The sequence below is a fragment of the Lampetra planeri genome, chromosome 30, assembly GCF_965212315.1.
Source record: "Lampetra planeri chromosome 30, kcLamPlan1.2.h2, whole genome shotgun sequence".
Lineage (NCBI taxonomy): Eukaryota > Metazoa > Chordata > Hyperoartia > Petromyzontiformes > Petromyzontidae > Lampetra > Lampetra planeri.
The window spans coordinates 4,090,301-4,109,680 of record NC_136136.1 but is presented as its reverse complement, the minus strand read 5'-3'; the positions used below and the strand labels follow the sequence as shown (position 1 = coordinate 4,109,680).

General features: G+C 52.9%; 1 protein-coding gene across 1 annotated transcript in view; it reads right to left on the bottom strand.

Moving 5' to 3' along the window:
• The window catches only part of LOC144728736 (echinoderm microtubule-associated protein-like 6), a 119,167-nt gene that overhangs the window by 53,529 nt on the left and 46,258 nt on the right, over positions 1 to 19,380 (bottom strand). The window contains 6 exon segments of the mRNA XM_078608342.1: positions 1,466 to 1,559; positions 5,457 to 5,562; positions 6,415 to 6,601; positions 7,955 to 8,073; positions 9,122 to 9,228; positions 12,986 to 13,147. Of these exon segments, the coding sequence (XP_078464468.1) occupies positions 1,466 to 1,559; positions 5,457 to 5,562; positions 6,415 to 6,601; positions 7,955 to 8,073; positions 9,122 to 9,228; positions 12,986 to 13,147 (775 nt within the window).

Genomic DNA, 19,380 nt, shown 5'->3' with positions numbered 1-19,380 from the left:
TGCGAGCCCTAAATCTGCCCGGGCCCCTTGAATTCAAGGCGTAATTTCCCAGCGGCGTCATTAAACGAATTAAGCACTCAGCCAAAATAAATCTCCGAGCGGAGTCAAAATAAATAAGTGAAAATGCGGCGTCGGAGGAAAGCATTTCAGTCGGTGGACATCTCAGGAGGGACAGATATTTTTGCCCCACGCAAGCGGAATTCATAAACGTGGCTCCGCCGCCTCTCACTCGCTCTCTCCTCGTCTCAAAAGTGGATGGAGGCGATCGTCACGGTTCCTGCGGTGAGCCTGGATTGGGCACGGCTTTCTCCGTTCACTTCTCAGGCTGCAGCAGAGAAAGCGCAAATGGTGGCCGGCCGAGTGAGGTGGTGGAAACTCCACCACGCATGCCATCGGTTGCCCGAGACCGCACCTCGCATGCCATCCATATGGGGCACCGCGGTCGTGAGATGTTAACTACCTCGCCCGGCATGCGAGCTCACGACCCTAACGCCTGATGTACATTTGGAGTTTTTGTACATTCTCCCCGTGGTCGCATGGATTTTTGTCTTTCCCTCCACATTAAGAATCAACGTCTGTTTCGAGTATTTGGCTGCTATGAATTTGCACCTGATGAGCCACTTCGTTGAGCTATCCCTTGTGGCCAAGTCGCTTCTGAAAAAGAGCTGCACAGCTCAGCGCGCCTTCTCTGGTACAACAACAAAAAATAGCTCGCAAGTAACTCGTCAACAAGTAGCCCGTGTGCCACATGGGCGCAGTGGTTGGAGCGCTGCACTCTGAACTCCGGTGAGGTGAGTTCGAGAGCCTCGGCACGGCTCACACCTGTTGCGAGTGAGTGACATCCCAACCGGTTTCCTGGACGTCCGACCTTCACCGTCCAGCGTGATGATGAAACAAAGCGTGGTGTGGCATGGGGGGGAGAGGCCTTCATCCAGCAGTGGATTGACAAACGGCAGGAAATAATAAAAAACGATGGGCCGTACTAGGTGCTTGCTAACAGTGTCATCCGTCTAAAGTCCAACTGCAGCACCTTTGTCTTGTGTGTGTTTCTGTACGTGTGTGTGTGTGTGATCACTAATAGCACTCGCCCCAACAGACTGTTAAAGGGCTATACGGGGGATTGTTGTCTTTGTGCTTAGCATACTCCGCGAGATGCACACCGACATGGCGAAGCAATGTGAAACGCGTGGCGCTGAATTAATCCACCGCACATCAACTTAAGAAGCCGTTTCATGGCTATAACCAATCTGGACATGGACTTGGAAGTTGCTGCTCATTCAGCTCTACACGAGAGAGAGAGAGAGATCGAATCTACATTAACTGTGCGCGCAAGCCACGTGCGAGTTGTCGCAAAAAAAAGTACCACTCAAGTTTTGCCCTTGCTTTGATGTTCCCGCTGTATTCTTGGCTCTGTAATGACGGTGGGAAAAAAAACTCAAAGGGTAACGCCCCCCCCCCCCGTCACCTGGCCGACGCAATCTTCTCGCCGCGCTTCCACTCCCACACGACGATGGTGTGGGCATCGTCCAGCCCGACGCTCACCAGCCGCTTCCCGTCGGCTGCGTCACGGACACACGCAACAGAGACGAAGGTCAACCGGCGCAGCCTTCAACAGGACCGTGCGGTTTCATCTTCTTGGTTCTTTCGGTAAAGTCACATAGAAGGGAACTAATTAAATAATAAAAATATTACATAATAAAACATCATAATATTTTATTATGTTTTCTTTTTAAATAATAAAATAATGAACCATAAAACATAAGAATATTTTATTATGTTTTATTTTTATTATTTTATTATTTACCTTCTACGTGACTTTACCGAAAGAACTAAGAAGATGAATCCCTGCAGTCACGAAAGCTTTAGGACCGTAGGGGGCAAGAGCCGTCTGGCACGAGCGCCCCGTTGTCCCCCCCCCCTACCGCACCTCCGATTAGCACGGTCGGCTACGTACGGCACGAAAGAAGTTCGACATACACACGTACGTACGTAGGGGGCGAACGAGCGGGGGCGTGGTGTGGCCAGGAAACCACGCCCAGCCGTCTCTCGTCTCCCCAGTGCTGAGCTACTAAGTTATTATTCACAGATGTCCAGGTGTGTCACAGATGTCCAGGTGTGTCACATGTCCAGGTGTGTCACAGATGTCCAGGTGTGTCACAGATGTACAGGTGTGTCTCAGATGTCCAGGTGTGTCTCAGATGTACAGGTGTGTCTCAGATGTCCAGGTGTGTCACATGTCCAGGTGTGTCACAGATGTCCAGGTGTGTCACAGATCTCCAGGTGTGTCACAGATGTCCAGGTGTGTCACAGATCTCCAGGTGTGTCACAGATGTCCAGGTGTGTCTCAGATGTCCAGGTGTGTCACAGATGTCCAGGTGTGTCACAGATGTGCAGGTGTGTCTCAGATGTCCAGGTGTGTCTCATATCTCCAGGTGTGTCACAGATGTCCAGGTGTGTCTCAGATGTCCAATCGCAGGGCAGCACCTTTAACTTAAGGGAGGCCCCCACGACCGATGTGAACCATGGTCGGGAATGGAACTCGGGTGCTCGGGTTCGTAGCGCAGTGCTTGGCATTGCGTGATGCCCGCCGCATCACGCACGGTATGCCGCGTGGGCTTTTAATAACAAACGAGAGTCATTACTCGCGGAGTCACGCCGGCTCACCACCTTACATTCAATTTGTTTTTTTGCGCTCCAACGGAATAAAAAAAAAATCAAACCCCACCCGCCCCTCACCCACAACAACAATAATCACAGCGTCACTAATAAAAACAAACACGCATGGAGGTGGTCGGCCGGCTAACGGATTAGGGCAACGGTGACGTTGAATTGTGGCTGTGAATTTGAGAATAGTTGTTTGTGATTACACAATGGCGGCACCGGCTGCGGGAATGAGACCGTCGCAGGCGTTCATCCATGATAGTTTTTTGTTGGGGTTGGATCGCGTGAATATAAATGTGTCGTTAAACCCGCCACCACCCGACACAGCCAACTAGGTGTGTCACAGATGTCATGTAAACAGAACGTGCAAATTCGTCACTAGTACAGCACACCGGTGTGTTGGAGAGCAAATCCGCACACACTGATGTGCTGTACTAGTAACTAGTAAGGTTTGTCACCGGGGTGTGTGGCTTTGCTCTCCAACACACCGGTGTGCTGTACGAGCAACGAATTGGCTACGTTCTGTTTACGTGACAAGCCTTACTAATTGCCCGGTTTAATGACACATTTATATTTACGCAATCTAACCCAAAAAAAACCTCCATTATGGATTTTCTTTCCAGCTGCAGCGGTAAGCTCGTTCAACCCGCTGTGGCTAAGCGGGACGATGGCTGCAACGTGGGTGGATGTGGAGGCGGTCGGGTGGGTCAGAGGTCAAATCCATGATCCAGCAGCCTGCGACTACAACGGGGTTCTCAGCTGGGTCACCGCTGAGCGCACGAAATAGCATCGGAGCAAAATTAGTTTTTCCGTTTTTAATCGAGGAAACCACAGCACCGTGAATTAAAGAGTAAACATTTCGGTTTGATTAGCAACGCAATCAACATGTCTCTCGGAGGGCTCTCAGAAGGAGCTCAGCGGTAGCACCTTGCACCGGCTGCCATCTAACATAAACACAGGGGTGATGGCACTGCTCTGCAAATTTTTTTTTTAAATCGGCACGGATATTTGTTCATTTCGCGTATGTACGTTGAACTTCTTTCGCATCGTACGTAGCCAACAGTGCTCATCGGAGGATAGCAGCAACATTGTAATGGAAAATTTGGTAATTTTTGTTGTTCGTATATATATACATTTATAAGCGCGTCATGTGCGCATTGAAAACAGCGTTCGCTATATTACATCCGCACACATTGGCGTCTTAGCAGTCAACGCATTTCACGCGACGACTTCACATGAACGTGCGCCACCGGGGATGGAAGTGAATGCTCGCATTCACAAATCGAACGGTGTTCCGTATCACCGGCCACCACCGCCAAAGTAGCAAGCCTCCCGGTCGTGCTGTCGTGAAACGTATCACGAATAAAAAGCGTACGCGATGAGAAATCGAAGCGCGCTTCGGTTACAGAGGTGTCGCTTGTGTGCGTAAGACAACGAGGGGTGAGCGGCGGGCGCAAGACGTCATCACACTGCGCTATGAACCCAGCGACCTGAGTTAGATTCCCGACCAGGGCTAACATCAGTGGCGAGTGATGCTTGAACCGGTCCCTAGCAGTCATCCCAAAATGACCAGCGCGGTGAAGTATGGTCGAACAAACGCATTGGGAAGGCCTTCATCCGCCAGTGAATTGACGACGGAATGTTTACAACACATTCCTGCGGAGGGAGCTGGTAGGAACGTTGGGTTGCTCGGTCAATGGCCAGGGTCAACGGCGGCGTGGTGTATTCCGCAAATATGCCCGACTGTGAGGGCGGGCACAAGCCGGCGTGAGTAGGTTAAACGTTGAGTTTTATAAGGGCACCACGGGGTGACCAGCTCCTCCCCACCCAGCCCCACCCCTCCCACCCCCCACCCAGCCCCACCCTCCCCACCCAGCCCCTCCCCACCCTCCCCTCTCCCTCCAGCCCCACCCCTCCCATTTTGGATGCACGACAGACAGACGGACACAATAATCCCCTGTGGGCTGGTGGAACCAGAAGGTTCCTACCAGTATAATTTTTTTAATATTCCTGGTTCTGGAAGCTCAGTCACACTTTCCATCAGTGTCTGCTATAAGCTGGTATGGAATGATCGTTTTGGGACACTGGGCCGTGTGTGGGCGGTGGGGACTTGAGCCAGCTGTATTGACCGCGAAGATTTTTGCGCCGATTCTTTGGCAAGAGAGAGAAAAAAGAAAGAAAGAAAAAGGGACAGCCAAATTAGCTTCAAACATCGGCGACTTTGCCGGAGCTCCCGTCCCAAACCAGCGCGTGAATTAGGCCATGGGAGCGCAACACCAAGCGTGTGTGCGCGCGTGTGTGCGCGTGCGCGGCTAATAGCGATCACGTTTGCCGGGGAATTATGAGCTTTAGGATAATCCCCTCCCTCTCGAGGCCTCCCCTCAAAAACGTGGCAGCTGGGCTCAGGACGCGGGCGCGAGGCTGGGGCTGTGTTGAGAGTGGAGCCGCGCGCAGGCCGGGGATCCTGCCACCGGGCGGGGTTCATGGGTTTGAGTCCAGGTTTCAGTCGCCCGAGATTGAACCGGCGTGCGTCGAGTTGATGGTGCCAGCCCGGTCACCAATGACTGCACATAAACCACTCCCCCACCCCCTGCCCACGCCCCCATCCTATTGGATGAATATCTATTTGAGAATTTAATATATACATACACACACACACATAGAAATTACTTTGACCGCAAATACGATGAAAATCTGTTGCAGGTTGCACATTGAGATATGCCCCCGAGTACAAATGGCTCGGCGTGAGTGAGCGTGGCTCCGACGTGGCGCGGTGACGTGTCTACGGCTCGTACCGGAGAACTCGACGGCGCAGACGCCCCGCCGGTGCTCCCCCTTGAGCACGGCGAGTGGCCGCAGCGTCTCGGTGTCCCACACGTGCACCGCGGCGTCGCGCCCCACCTGCGGCAAACCACACCGGGCGCACGGCGCCCCCACCGCCCCCCACGCGTCTCTCAGCCTCCGCTGTCGCTCGCACCGGGTCGAGCAAGCAAGGGTGGCGAAAACCGACTCGGGGCGCGTTGGACAAATGGACGTGCGAATGGTGCGGGACGGGTGTGTGGACAGGCGGACAGATGATTGGATGGATGAAGAGGTGGATGGAGTGCTAGATGGGTGGATGAAGAGATGGATAGGGGGATGGACAGATGGATGAATGGACAGATGGGCTGAAAAAAAAACACGTGGATGGACAAGATGGACAAACTGAAGGACAAACCAATGGATGGATGTACAAATGGATGTTACAAATGGACAAACAGACGGACGGACAAGATGTATAAGCTGATAGACAAACAGACATGAAGATGGGCAGAAAGATTGACAAAGAGCCAAACGGACTGCGGGAAGGATGAACGATTAGAAGTACAAATGGATGAACAAAACGTAAGGACAGAAGAACAGTCAGACAGACAGAAGAACGTACGGATGGACAAACAGGACAACAACCACGACATCAGCAGGTGCCCTCCAACCTGGCCCGTGGCGATGTTGTCACTGGCGGAGCGGATTACGAGGCCATGGCTAGCAGATGACGGACGGACAAACGGACAGACGGGCGGACGGAGGGAGGGACAGACAGCTGGACAAAACGAACAGACGAACAGCCGGAAGGACCGCCAGTCGCATCATCACCTGGACAGACTGACGAATGGACAGATGGACGTTCATACACAAGGGGAGAAACGAACTGATGGACGGACGGAGGGACAGGCAGCTGGACAAATGAACGGATGGACGGACGCGCCCGCAGACCTGCCCGGTGGCGACGTAGTCCTTGGCGGGGTGGATGGCGAGGCAGAGGATGTCGTCATCGTGGCCCAGGTAGAAGCGCTGCGTGTGCTGCTGCCGGTTGTACACGATGCCCACGGCCGCCACGTGGTGCACCACCTCGCCCGTCTGCGTGTAGTACAGGTTGTTGCGGCAGTCGTAACCGCGGTACCTGCTCGCACGCGCGTACACAAAGACAAAGATACCCCGTAAAGCCTTAACGGACTGTCGGGGGCAAGTGCTGTCGGCGAGCACCTGTGAAGGCCGGCACGGCACACGAGGAGTCGGGTGGGTGACCAGCACCATGCCTGGCCGACTTTGTCTCCCGAGGCTGAGTCGACCTAGGGGAGGCCCAGGACCGTCACTGGTGTTAGCCGTGAGTGGGAATCAAACTCGGGTCAGTGGGTTCGTAGCGTAGCGCGCTAACCACTATGCTACAGTTCCCCACACACACACACGCTTACCCTCCGGTAAGCCTTAACAAACCGTTGGCGCGAGTGTATGCGTATTATGTTGAACTTCCTTCGCACCATACATAGCCAACCGTGATAATCGGGAGCAACAATGAAGGCCGGCACGGCACACGAGGGGGTGGTGTGGCGAGAAAGCACCACCCAGCCGCCTTTATCTCCCCAGTGCCGATGTTTACGCACCACACCAGCTATTCAGTTAAGGCCGAGTCAACCTAGGGAGAGCTCAGGACCGGTTCAGATATTCCTCACAACCAATTTGACCCACAGTCAAGAATCAACCTCAGGTTTTGCCGGAGTTCATAGCCCGGCGTCCCATCCACTTGCGCCACTGTCGTACCCCTCCCTCGCCAAACGTATGCCACGCGAAACGTAATTCATGCAGAGGAGTGTGTGTGTGTGTTTGTGTGTTTTGTTGTTTCATTTCAAGGTTTGTTTTTATTCAGCGATGCGAGCGAACTGCCCGACGGCCGGGAGCTCCGGCGGAGTGTGCGAGCTCGTAAATGTGGAGCCAAAGGACAGCGCATCGCTAACCGCCACCATCATCATCATCCTCATCAGCAGCAGCAGCGTCGTCGTCGTCAGCTACGGTTTATCCACTGCTTGATGAAGGCACCAACCTCGCCCCCCATACCTCGCCGCCCCCCACTAACTCACGTCGCAATCGCTCACGATGTCGTTGACGTAACGACCCATTCGAGCTCCGGCGCTCGAGACGATTTCACTGCTCCGTCTCCGTCGATGAGACGTGTCCCTTAAGGGTGGGCGCTGCAACTCCGTCGCTGGTCTCCACCAAGGCCACCTGGCTGCCTAGCCACGACGGCCGCCTGCCCCAAGCCCACCCGCACTGTCCCGCGGCGGCGAGATGTCATCCACCCCGTCTGGTATGCACGAGGTCGTGGGTTCGATCCCAACCCTGACGCCTGCCGTATATCTGGAGTTTGCGGTGTGGATTTTTGCTCCGGGGCCCCTCCGGCTTTTCCCTCCACATTCAGCGACATTGTGGGAACGCGCACACGGAGCGGGGAACGCGAGTGCGTGAGCGGGGGACGCACCCGTGCACAAAGTGCAGGCGCAGGCTGCTGCCGGGCGCCCGCTCGCGCCTCTGAGACGTCGCCGCTCGCTTCTTCTCGCGGTTCTGCTGACGGAGCTGCGGGAGGTCCTCCTTGTAGATCTGGGCCCGCACGCACGCGCACGCACGTACACACAGGCACACACGCAGCACAATGCATGCGCACAAATGCACGGGCGAGCACACACACGCACGCAGCACAATGCACGTACACGTGCGCACACACACATGCGCGCATGCACGCAGCACAACGCTAAAAAGTCAAAATGCTAATTTAACCAAAAATTGTGTGACTGCGTTGCTCAGAAGCATGGGCAAATACTGCAGTGCAAATATGTTTCCAACAGTGAACCCCTTTGGGTGAAGGAGAGGGTTAGGGATAATGGGCACTACCTTGGTTTGGACAACAGATGATATGGAAGCACACTGAGCAGTTATTTTGCCAAATATTTTTTTTAATTGGTTTTGAAATTAAGCATTTAGTTGAAAAGGCATTAATGTCGACTCACTCACAACGAACGATAACTCTCAACTTCATCAGATTTGTTTAATGTTCGGTCACTTAGTGGCGTGCCCAAATTTGTGCCATTGAGAGCCCTGCACAACATGACACAGCCAAACAAATTAACTGTCAGAGGGACCGTCACTCTGAATTTCTGGATCTTGTCCTGACGATGACGGAGAGAGAGAAAGAGAGAATGTTGTTCGGCGCGTTACAAGTTGATATTATCTTTAAAAAAACATGTTTTATGAGCGCTGCCAAATTGTACATTTCAGCACGGAACACAATTTGACTTTTTTTTTTTTACCATTCGTGCCGGCGGCATTAGTGCCGGCGTGAGTCATAGGTCAGTGGCTAACCCAGGTTCCATTGCTCGTAGTGTGTTACAAGTTGATATTATCTTTTAAAAAATTTTTTACGAGTGCTGCCATATTGTACATTTCAGCACGGAACACAATTTGACTTTTTTTTTTTGCCATTCGTGCCGGCGGCATTAGTGCCGGCGTGAGTCATAGGTCAGTGGCTAACCCAGGTGCCATTGCTCGTAGTGCGGTGCGCTAACCACTCCCCCACCGCTCCCATCCCCGCCCCCCATCGGGACTACAGGGCGCAGAAGTGAAATTGCTCGTCGCGGGGAGCTCCACCCACGTGCCGCTCGTAGTTGATCTGCATCTCCTGCTCGATGTCAGAGTCCAGTTCCGGAACGTCGGACAAATCCGAGTCGGAGCCCTCGCTGTTAGACTCCGTGTACGTCTCTGTTTGGGTCATCGGAAGCAGAGGAGGCACGGGAAGAGAACAAGGTGCGCGTGTCAGCGACGCACATTCACCAACCAACCCCTGAGTTTACACACGCACACCGCACACCGGTTTTTTTTTCTGATTAAAGCGAGGATACATTACGCCGATGGTCCCAGCCCAATCGCCAGTGACTCTACCAAAAAAAATATATAGGCAGCATTTAGAATTTATATACAACGGAAAAGATCCCCACGTATAGTCTTGAACAGGCTGTTAGGGCAAGTGCTGTTAGCGAGTGCCTCTGAAGGCCGGCACAGCGCACGAGGTGGTGGGTGGCCAACACCACGCCCGGCCGCCTTTGTCTCCCTAGTGCTGATGCTTACACACCACCCCAGGCACTCATTTGAGGCTGAGTCGACCTAGGGGAGGCCCAGGAACAGTACAGATAAATCGTCGCTGGTGTTGGCCGTGAGTGGGAATCGAACTCGGGTAGCCGGAGATCATAGCGTAGCGCGCTGACTACTTCTCCCCACATCTACACACACGCGCGCCTTATCATGCACGCCGTCTTGCACGGCTCTATGAATGCAGATTCTGTCTAAAACTGAACAGTATTGCACTCGAATGTAGTTCTGGCATATCTCCTTCTGTGCTCACTGCCAGGGATTTCACGCAAACGTGTTTCTTTCGACTCACGACACGGCGACAATCAGCACACACAACCCGAGCACGATCGAGCAAGAGTGACAGTAAAAAAAAAGACACGCACATTTTGCACATACTACACTGACCAGGTGCCGCGTGTATTTACCATGAATCGGCCCACCTTGGCCACTCGCCGCGCTGCGCCATAGCACGATCCACGGCGCGGTCTCCCGTTCGGGCTAAATGGCGGCCAGACCACTTTGCGAAGTGACGGACAACGACGACAACAAAAACCCTCTCCTCTCAGCCGCGGATTCCGTACCGGTGAGGGCGCAACCCTTTCCACTTCTGCCGGCCACTTTATTCAAATGTTCCGCACCGATCAAGTGCGCTCAAACAATCACCGCCCTGTAGGGAGGGAGGTATTTCATCTGGGAGTGGACTGACAAAGTGCTGTAATATTGCACACGAGCCAGACAACTGCAGAAGCACTCGGGAAATTTCATCGGTTGTCACGATCCTGGGTCGTGATTTGGTTCAAGAACTGATTAGACTCTCTGTGCCGTCTATACTGGACATGTTGTTCACAGTGCCCTTCGAGTGTGCATCGTCTATCTCGCTTGTTACGCCTGCGCCCTTTGTTCGGCATAGCCTTGTTATTAATGATTTTACATGCCGATCCATAGTGCAAATCCACTGATGAATCAGGGCTTCCTCAATCATTGGCATTGTGTGATTACACATCACCAGGCCTGTGAGTGGCGGTTGCTGATGGGATGGGAGTTGGTGGAGGGGGGTGTCCAGGAATGATTCAGATATCGCTTGCCGCTGATAATAGCCGTAGCTGTAAATTTAACTCGGACCGCCGGGTTCATAGCAGTGGTCCCTAACCAGTGCGCCAACCATTCCATCCAATACGGAATATACAGCGGTAATAATGTCTAGACTCAAACGTGGTGTTATAAATATTATACATTGTCAATCCACTGCTGGATGAGCAGCTCCCTATATTTGTGTGTGGGGGGGGGGGGGGTGGTGGTGGTCACGGGGTTCACCATTCCAAAGCACGTGTCATCAGTTTAACCAACGAATAGCTGCAGCCCGGGGCCAACGGGAGTGTGCTGGCATCGGTGCCCGGCCACGCGCACGGTTGAACGGTGGAGCGCCAAAAAAATCGACGTGGGCATCGATTACAAACTTAAATAAAAAAACAAGACGGTGAGCCGGTAAATTAAGGGAGCTTCCATTCCGTTACGGGGGTCGCACCGCGCAATGGAAGGTGATTTTTTCTTGGAAATTGCAGTAAGTGCTCGGAAAAAAACATCCGTGCAAAAGAGGTTCACAGCTCATCGGATTCTTCCAGCCTGAATAAATATTCTGATGATGATTCTGCAACGTGCACGCGAAACCCTCGCGCCCGTTGCCTTGCGACTCCCGAGTGTGCACTCTTTCTCGCCCACACGGCAACGCACGCGCACACACACGGAAACGCACGCGCACACACACATACCAACGCACGCGCACACACACATACCAACGCACGCGCAACACACACATGCCAACGCATGCGCTCACACACATACCAACGCGCATATGCTCATCATTCTGCTGCTGCACGGCGCGACATTTAATCGAGCCGTTTGCCGCGACAATAAGAAGAATGAGCGTAAGGTGAAGGGAAAAATATTTCACAAAACAGAGACACCATTGTGAGAGCGTTTTGCATCCAATCTTGCCCACAAACAATACATATTTGGACAATGGTGCTGGTCAGCCAAGGCTGTGAAACAATGCACGGATGATTCCCCGCTTCAATTTATTCTTAAGCCGCAAGATGAAGCTTCCGTGGCGATCACGGCCCGGCTTCCGTGACAGCCCAGGCCAATTTAGTGATGAACGTCGCAAAGCGAGCCGAGAGCACATGTCCCAACCAATACCACTGCTCAGCCACCACCACCAAACAGACAAAGATCCCCCGTGTAGCCTTAACAGATGGTTGGGACCAAGCGCTGTTAGCGAGCAGCACCTATCAAGGCCGGCACAGCACACGGAGGGGTGGGTGGCCAGCGCCACGCCCGGCCGCCTTTGTCTCCCCAGTGGCGATGTTAACACATCGCTACCAGGTACTCATTTGTGGCAGAGTCGACCTAGAGGAAGCCCAGGACCGGTTCAGCCAATCGTTGCCGGTGTTGGCCGCGAGCGGGAACCGAACTCGGGTCGCCGGGTTCGTAGCGCAGCGTTGTGTAAACCGTTGCACCACCGCTCCCCACTTTGTCTTTGTAGCCACCACCACCACCACCCTCATAAGCAGAGAACAAACAATCACAACCAAAACTCCTTTTCGTGTCCACGGCGCATAAACAAACGCGCTAGAGTCTCCGTTGGCCCGTTGGCCTTCACGCTGCACTCACAAAATCGTGCGTCTGAATCCATTATTTAGGAATTAGGTAAATTGCACGCAAATTATATTCCAATGCAAGCCGATCGCTCAACGAGGCGGATGGCACAAGGCAGCATAATATGGATGTTGGAAAAAAAAAGTGTAAGCGATTTCTTGAAAACGATCAGGACGCTGATTTCGTGACATTTCCGTTGAGACGTTTATGGGACCTGAATTACTGCGTGCTCTAAGCAAGCCGCCGCGGTACGGTACATGGTGACCGGTTTATGGGTTTAGCATTTTTCGTGAAAAATGTGAACTCGGTCGTCGCGCGGACAGAATATTTTTTTTCTTGGCGAAGGGATCCGCCAGTGAGTTATCACATCTCCCAAAAGGGACACCTTTAACAAGCCCCGAGTTTATGGAGAAAAGACTACCCGGCGGGTAAAACCCCGAGAGACGCGCCGGCCTTGCTCGTACGTCACGTGCCCTCTGTCATGACTGCTGACTTGGGTTCAATCCAAGCGGGTATCTGAGACAGTCCCAAGCCTGGAGATAAAGCAGCAGGTTCGGGCGAAAGGGTGACGATACGTCGGCCGCGAAAAAAGGACGGCAATCCAACGCACGTGACGACGTCCGAATAACAAAATGCGCAGTGGACACCTACGACGGGCTATCTGCCGATGGACCATGATGCTGCTGCTGCTACTGTTGATGATGATGATGCGTGGGTACGGTGAAGGGCGTACCCTGCGGCGGGGCGTCGGACACGGGCACGCCCTCGGGGATGAAGCGCCACTGGAAGAGCGAGTGGTCCGTGCCGCCGATGCTCACGAGCCACGCGCTGTCCTGCGACCAGCGGGCGCACGTCACCGGCGCCGAGTGGCCCACGTACTTGCGGAACTTCGCTCCTGTCGCGAAGACGGGCGGCGACAGCGACGGCGTCAATGACATCATCGCCCACAGTGACATCGTCGTCGTCATCAGCGTCAACAACAGTGGCAACACGTGACAGCATCGTCGGCAGTGACAATAAAAGTGACGTCGAAGACGTTATCAGCATCATCATCATCGGCTGACGACGGTGAAATCAACAACAATACGACTACATCGACTACCAAATCACAACAAAAACAACAACAGTAGCAACAACATCAACAGTAAGGGCATTTGCATTCAATGTGTATTTAAGTCTACTTCCCAATTCCCATCCCAATTGCGACGTTGTCATCATCGCGTCACGAGAACGGAGAGAATCCACATCACATAAGCAGTGCGGCCCTGGACCAGTTCGGGACATCACTCACCACCGACATCACAGGCGTTGGGTGCACTCCGGGTGGGTGATTAACCCTTACCCAGGGGCACCGCGGTGGCGAGATGTTAACTACCTCGCCTGGTACGCAGGAAGTCGTGGGTTCGATCCCGACCCTGACACCTGCATATTTGTAGTTTGAATGTTCTCTCTCTCTTCCCGTGGTCGCGTGGATTTTTCTCCAGGACCTCCGGTTAATCTCTCCGCATTTAGAAACACGCGATAAGCCACTTCGTTGGGCTATCGTTTGTGGCCAGGTTGCTTTTGAAAAAGAGCTTTACAGCTCACTGACCCTTAGCTAGTAAAATTTAAAAAAATATAAAGATTAGGACACGGGAAAATGTGTTACGATGATGCAATGCCACCAAGGGTACCTTTACAATTAAAGTACAGAAAGTGCTGGTTGGCCAATTAGGTTTTGTGAACAATTAACTTACTTAGCCCAAGTTTCTTAAGCACTCGGGGGAACCCCACAGAGATTATGAGAGGTGTGGGTCGTGGGCGGGCGTAGAAAGCTGCTCACAGTTATCCAAATTAAAATCTAGCACAGCGATTGTTTCCTTCCCAGACAATTAATGAAATCTCATCAGGGGAAGTTACCGGGCCAATCGATTGCCATTAATCCCACACGCGCGGCGGTCTGCGCCGTGTGAGAGCGGTGATAATCTACGGCGGGCGGCGCATACTTTCTGTTCTTCTTCCTCGGGTTTAATTTGACGCATTCTCCTCCACGGCTCCGCCGCTCCTTTGCTGGTAAATGATCGTGGCGAGGCTGAAACGGGGAGAACGGGCACGCGGTTGCCTACAACGTGGCTCGCGGCGGCTCGCGACTGCGCGACGCTGGGCCACCCCCTCTGCCGAGACGCGTGTGAGCTCTCACGCAAGCGAGGGGGTAATGAACGATCCGACATGACTGGGTAGGTAGGCTGCTGCCGCTAACGCCGCGGGGGGGGGGGGGGGGGTGCGGTTCGCGCTGTAGGAGCTCCCCCCCCCCGCGACGAGCGTTTCAGGTGTGCACCGGTACTATGTACCGACGTTTTGCACCACATCCCTAAGCTCCCAGCATCGAAGAAGCTCCTGGCAAGAACAAGGCGAAACGCCCCGACATCACGCCCAACAGTGGGCAGTTCAAGCCGACAAACAACACCATCGGAGAGCCACAAAGTATTGCAAGAGATGGCAGTGCGTTCGTGAATGTTTAATCCATCTGTGTGGCGCTCTAAGTATTCCCCTCCTCGTATCCATGGTGGGCTAGAACCCGGGCACTCTTGTTGCATCCCGCTTGCCAAGGCTCATTAATATGGGTTTAGCCAAACATCCCAAAGACATGACCCTCCTGAAAAGTAGTCGTGAAGCTCAATAAACCTTTCCTGCGTAAATCTTAAGATGCCCCCCCCCGATAGTTTATATCTATCCAGTATGTACCGCCATCGTCAGCCACGATGAATCCACTGCTGGATGACAGCCTCCCCAAGCCATCGTCGATATCATCGGTCAAAGTTGTTGTTGTTTGACTTGCATCCCACTGGGATATTTGCACAGGGTTGGTGTACGGCGATTTTTCTGCAATATTTTGCTGTCTTTTCTTGGATTTTCTGTTTGCACATAGTCACTTTAAGATGTTTTCTTGTTCATGTTTTTTTGTTCGTTGCGGTTGCACCCGATTCAAGAGCCGGATGGCTCACAGGGCTATACCTAATAAATGAACTTTGAAAGTCTTGCGGAGCGAACGAGGGGTGTCCCGCGGGGGCCGCCGTCGTTTGTTTGTTTGAAGCGGCCGAGTTGCCCGCGATGAATCGGTGGGACGGCGCTGAGCCTCCGGAGCCGTGCTTTGACTCGTGGTCGCGTCGTTCACAAAGCGCGTAGGAGGAGGAGGAAGAAGAAAAAGTAATAGCAATCGCGAACGAAGAGCAAATAATGGGTTCTGTTCATATAATTAAACCGTTTCAACAATGATTTAATTGGTGATGATGCTGCGTTGGCAGTGGTGCAAATGCACAATTAAGAATAAAACTTAACACGTTCCTCAATAACAATGTGTGTGGCCTTAATAAGCGAAAATATATAATAGGCAAAGCTTTGGGCAATGGCTCTCCCAATAAATATTGATTATGTTCACCCTGGAAATCTAAGCTTTCTTGCACCTCCCCACCGCACCCCGACCACCTTTGATCAATTCTCACCGTGGGAGTTGTCAATATCACGAAGCCCATGCACTCACGCAGGGCTCCAAATTCAAAGCGGGAGGTGGACTCGTTGTGGTGCGGCTGGCAGGGACAAACCCCGGCTGATGGACTTCAATGTAGGCCTTGTTTCGAGTTTTTTTTCTGTCTTTCAATTTTATTCCAAAATTCTAAAACCTCGGAGAGCAGTGGCCCTAGTCAGAGAACGGGCCATGGTAATGGATGTCACAGAACCACTTCTTAGATCTTTTCCAATTGACCGCTGAACCCCACTTGGCTTCCTGCCAAAGGGATGTTTATCACATGGCAGTCAACCCAACGTCATTCATTCTAAGAAGTGGAATTTTTTGCGAAATGTAAGTAAAACATCCAAAATTTACTTGACGGGTATTCGTTAAATGGCAAGCGCACTCCATTGGTGACCAAGCTGAGATCAACTCACTGCACCTGAGATTCTGATTTAGTCAAACGCCACCGAAAACAACCTGGCATTGAACCCGGGTTCTCGATCGTGCCGGCTGCTTATCACGATGATGACCATCAATGATTTATGTTAACGACTTGTGAACGTGGTGATAATAACGTATTTTGTGCAACAAACATTGTTTCACCAAAATTGTTTCTAACCGATAGCGCTACTTCTCAGCCTGGCCGGAACGCGGCTCGGCACACGGAGCACACGACGGTGATTTGTGCTCCGATTGTAAATCACAGCACGGGGTGTTCAAGGTGGAAAAGCGCCCCTGACGAATGAGCTTTCATCATGCGCACACAAAGCCCGTCCCTAGTAGGAATTGGATTCCAATAGAATCAGACGGCGAACATCCACGAGGTTTGCTAACGGCTCAGCAGTCGGACGGACGAACGTGGGAACGACGTCGTCCGTGAATTGGCCAGCCGCTCACCGACGCAAGGGTGGCACAGTCGGGTTGTTTTACAATCGGGTTTGATTGTCTTTTTATATTAAACCCGATCATTTTAGATTGGGAGAAATCCGGTTTAATTGGTTCTAATTAGCAGAACCGCACTTCTCAACGATGGGCTTCATCCATTCCAAGCGAAGGAACTCACTGGCACCCACGATTGTGGAGGAGAAGCTCGTGTTCATCAAGACCAACCTGCCCGCCGCATTCTACGGCTACCCCGTGCCCGACGGCCCCGAGTACGATAGCAGCACCGACGAGGAAGCAGCCTAAGCCTTGGATCAGAGTTTCGCATTCATTAAACCAGGTTTTAATTCCCCGAAATCGGGTTTAATTGTATTAAAGAAAAAACCCGATGCCTGCCGCTGGAAAAATCGGGTTTTTTCCACCCAAGCGCCGACGCCTGTGACCACTGCGTGAAAGCAAAAAAGGCACCGCAGGCGATTGCGCGGCGTTGCGGCTTTCGAGCGAAGAACTTTGACAGCGGCGCAAGGAGAAACCCCGGGGGGGGGGGGGGGGGGGGGTGGCGATGAAAGAGCTACGATTGAATCGGAACGAACCCAATAAAGCCAAGCTCAGGGCAGAGCCACCAACCGTTGCCGTAACCTGGCGGGCGCGATCGGATCCGAACAGGCCTCGGGGTATATATTTTATAACATGCAATTTGTAGAAAAAGAAACGTGTTAGGTAAGTGCACGGCGGGCGTCGTGAGAACACGCGGAGAGCGACAACACGTACAGCCCGGTTTGTGCGAGTGTCACCACGCGGAAACACAAACGATGGCGCGGCCCATCAGCCGATCGGCTTTCTAGACCAGATATGATCCGGGAGCATTTGTTTGAGGCTAACTCTGGACCGGTTTTGACCTTCTGGGTCTCAGTAGCAGAATCGCGCTTGTGAAGCAAATGCTGCTGGGTTAACCGGGTGTTATTGGTAAGAGCACTCCATGTGAACTCCATGAGGGCGCCACGGTGGTGAGATGTTAACTGTCTCGCCTGGTATGCAGGCGGCGGGATCTATCCCGACCCTGACGCCTGCTGTATATTTGGAGTTTGCATGTTCTCTCTCTCCCCGTGGTCACGTGCATTTTTCTCCAGGTCCTCCGGGTTTTCCCTCTACGCTTAGAATCAACGTGCGTTTAGAGTGTTTGGCTGCTATACATGTCCACGTGATAAGCCACTTCGTTTGTAGACCGGTCGCTTCTGGAAAAAAAGAGCCATTTAGCTCACTGGGCCTTACCTGGTAACAGGGAAGGACAACAAAACTAAACACAAACAGCAGTTCGAAAGAAGTTAGGTTTCAATCTAGATGAAATAAAAGTGCATTTCTCCAAGTGTCTTCCTAATATCGGAAGGAAGAGCGTTCCAGACGGCCGCAGAAGCGCGTCTGAAAGCGCCGCGCGACGCAGTGAGCGGTCATCGAGTGACGCGTCCTGCCCAGGGCCCAACTTTGATTATTTTTTTACCCCAAAAGGTAAAAACGACGTCCCTCCGCCGATCCACGCGATCTTCCGATTAATTCCGCTCTCTCTCTCTCTCACCGTAATCAACAAAGCAAATGTCATCTTGAGTCCTGGATGTAACACGAGGGTTTAAACGCGAGTAAAGTAGCTTACCCGGCGAGCCAATCATTTGATTCATTTGCACGTCGTCGCGCACAACACCTGAAGTTATTGTCATCGCGAGAGACGCGCGCACTGGCGGAATGACGGGAGCTCGAGGCGCATCCAGGCGACGCGTCCGTTTAATGAAACAGATGCCGCCACTGCATGGCGCGTGCAAGGCGCTTCTGAGACGAGCGACCGAATGAATGTAATTACGAAGATCACCGGCGGGCGAACGAGCCCCGACAACCCGAAACCCAACGCCCAACCCAAGGAGGTTTCACGAATCGCCGTGATTGAGAGCCGCGGTTCAATCCAATGATGTATTTTATTTGTCTTGTTTTTACCGCCTCGTTTGTATTATTAGTAGGGTTGTTTTTCGCCCCCTTGCCACGTTCGAATAGTTGTGTTCATCGATCAGCTTAAATGTAACATTGGCATATAAATACATGACAGTATTATTAATATAAACAAAACATCACTCACTGCCACTTGTCGGTACAATACACCACGACGGCCTAAGGTGACGGGACAGATAATTGAGCTGGAACCAACAAAGGCACAGCACGGCACGGCTCGGGAACGGCTCCTAACGGAACCGTGCAGACGAAGCACGGGGTAGCTGCTTCCTAATCCCCCTCCTCTCTGCCTCCCCCCCCCCCCCTCTCTATCTCCCCGTTTTTCCACTCGTGTCTCATCCTCCCCTACCCCCTCGTCTCTCCAACTCCCTCTCTACCCCCCCCCCATCTCCCTTCCGATTTCCTCAATCCCCGCCCCCCTTTCTCGTCTCACCCTGAGCGTCTTTCCCCCCGCCCCTCCCTCCTCCCCCCCCACTCTCTCACACCTCTTCGCTCGCTCAGCCACTCTCCCATCGATTCTGCTCCCTGTGCTGGATGCCCGTCACCATCAGCTCGTGCAATCTCTCAAGAGCGCGGAGCGGCGAGCCCCCCCCCCCCCCCCCCCGTAATTTATTATCGCGGGGCGAAATTACGAGCGAGGGCCCTTGAGAGAGTCTGAACTGCCCCCCACCCTACCACCTCCTGCCCCCGCCCCCCACTCCAGCGGGATAACGCAACTACAATGCGGCCACCTCTTTTAGTGTCGCACCAACCTGACCGTC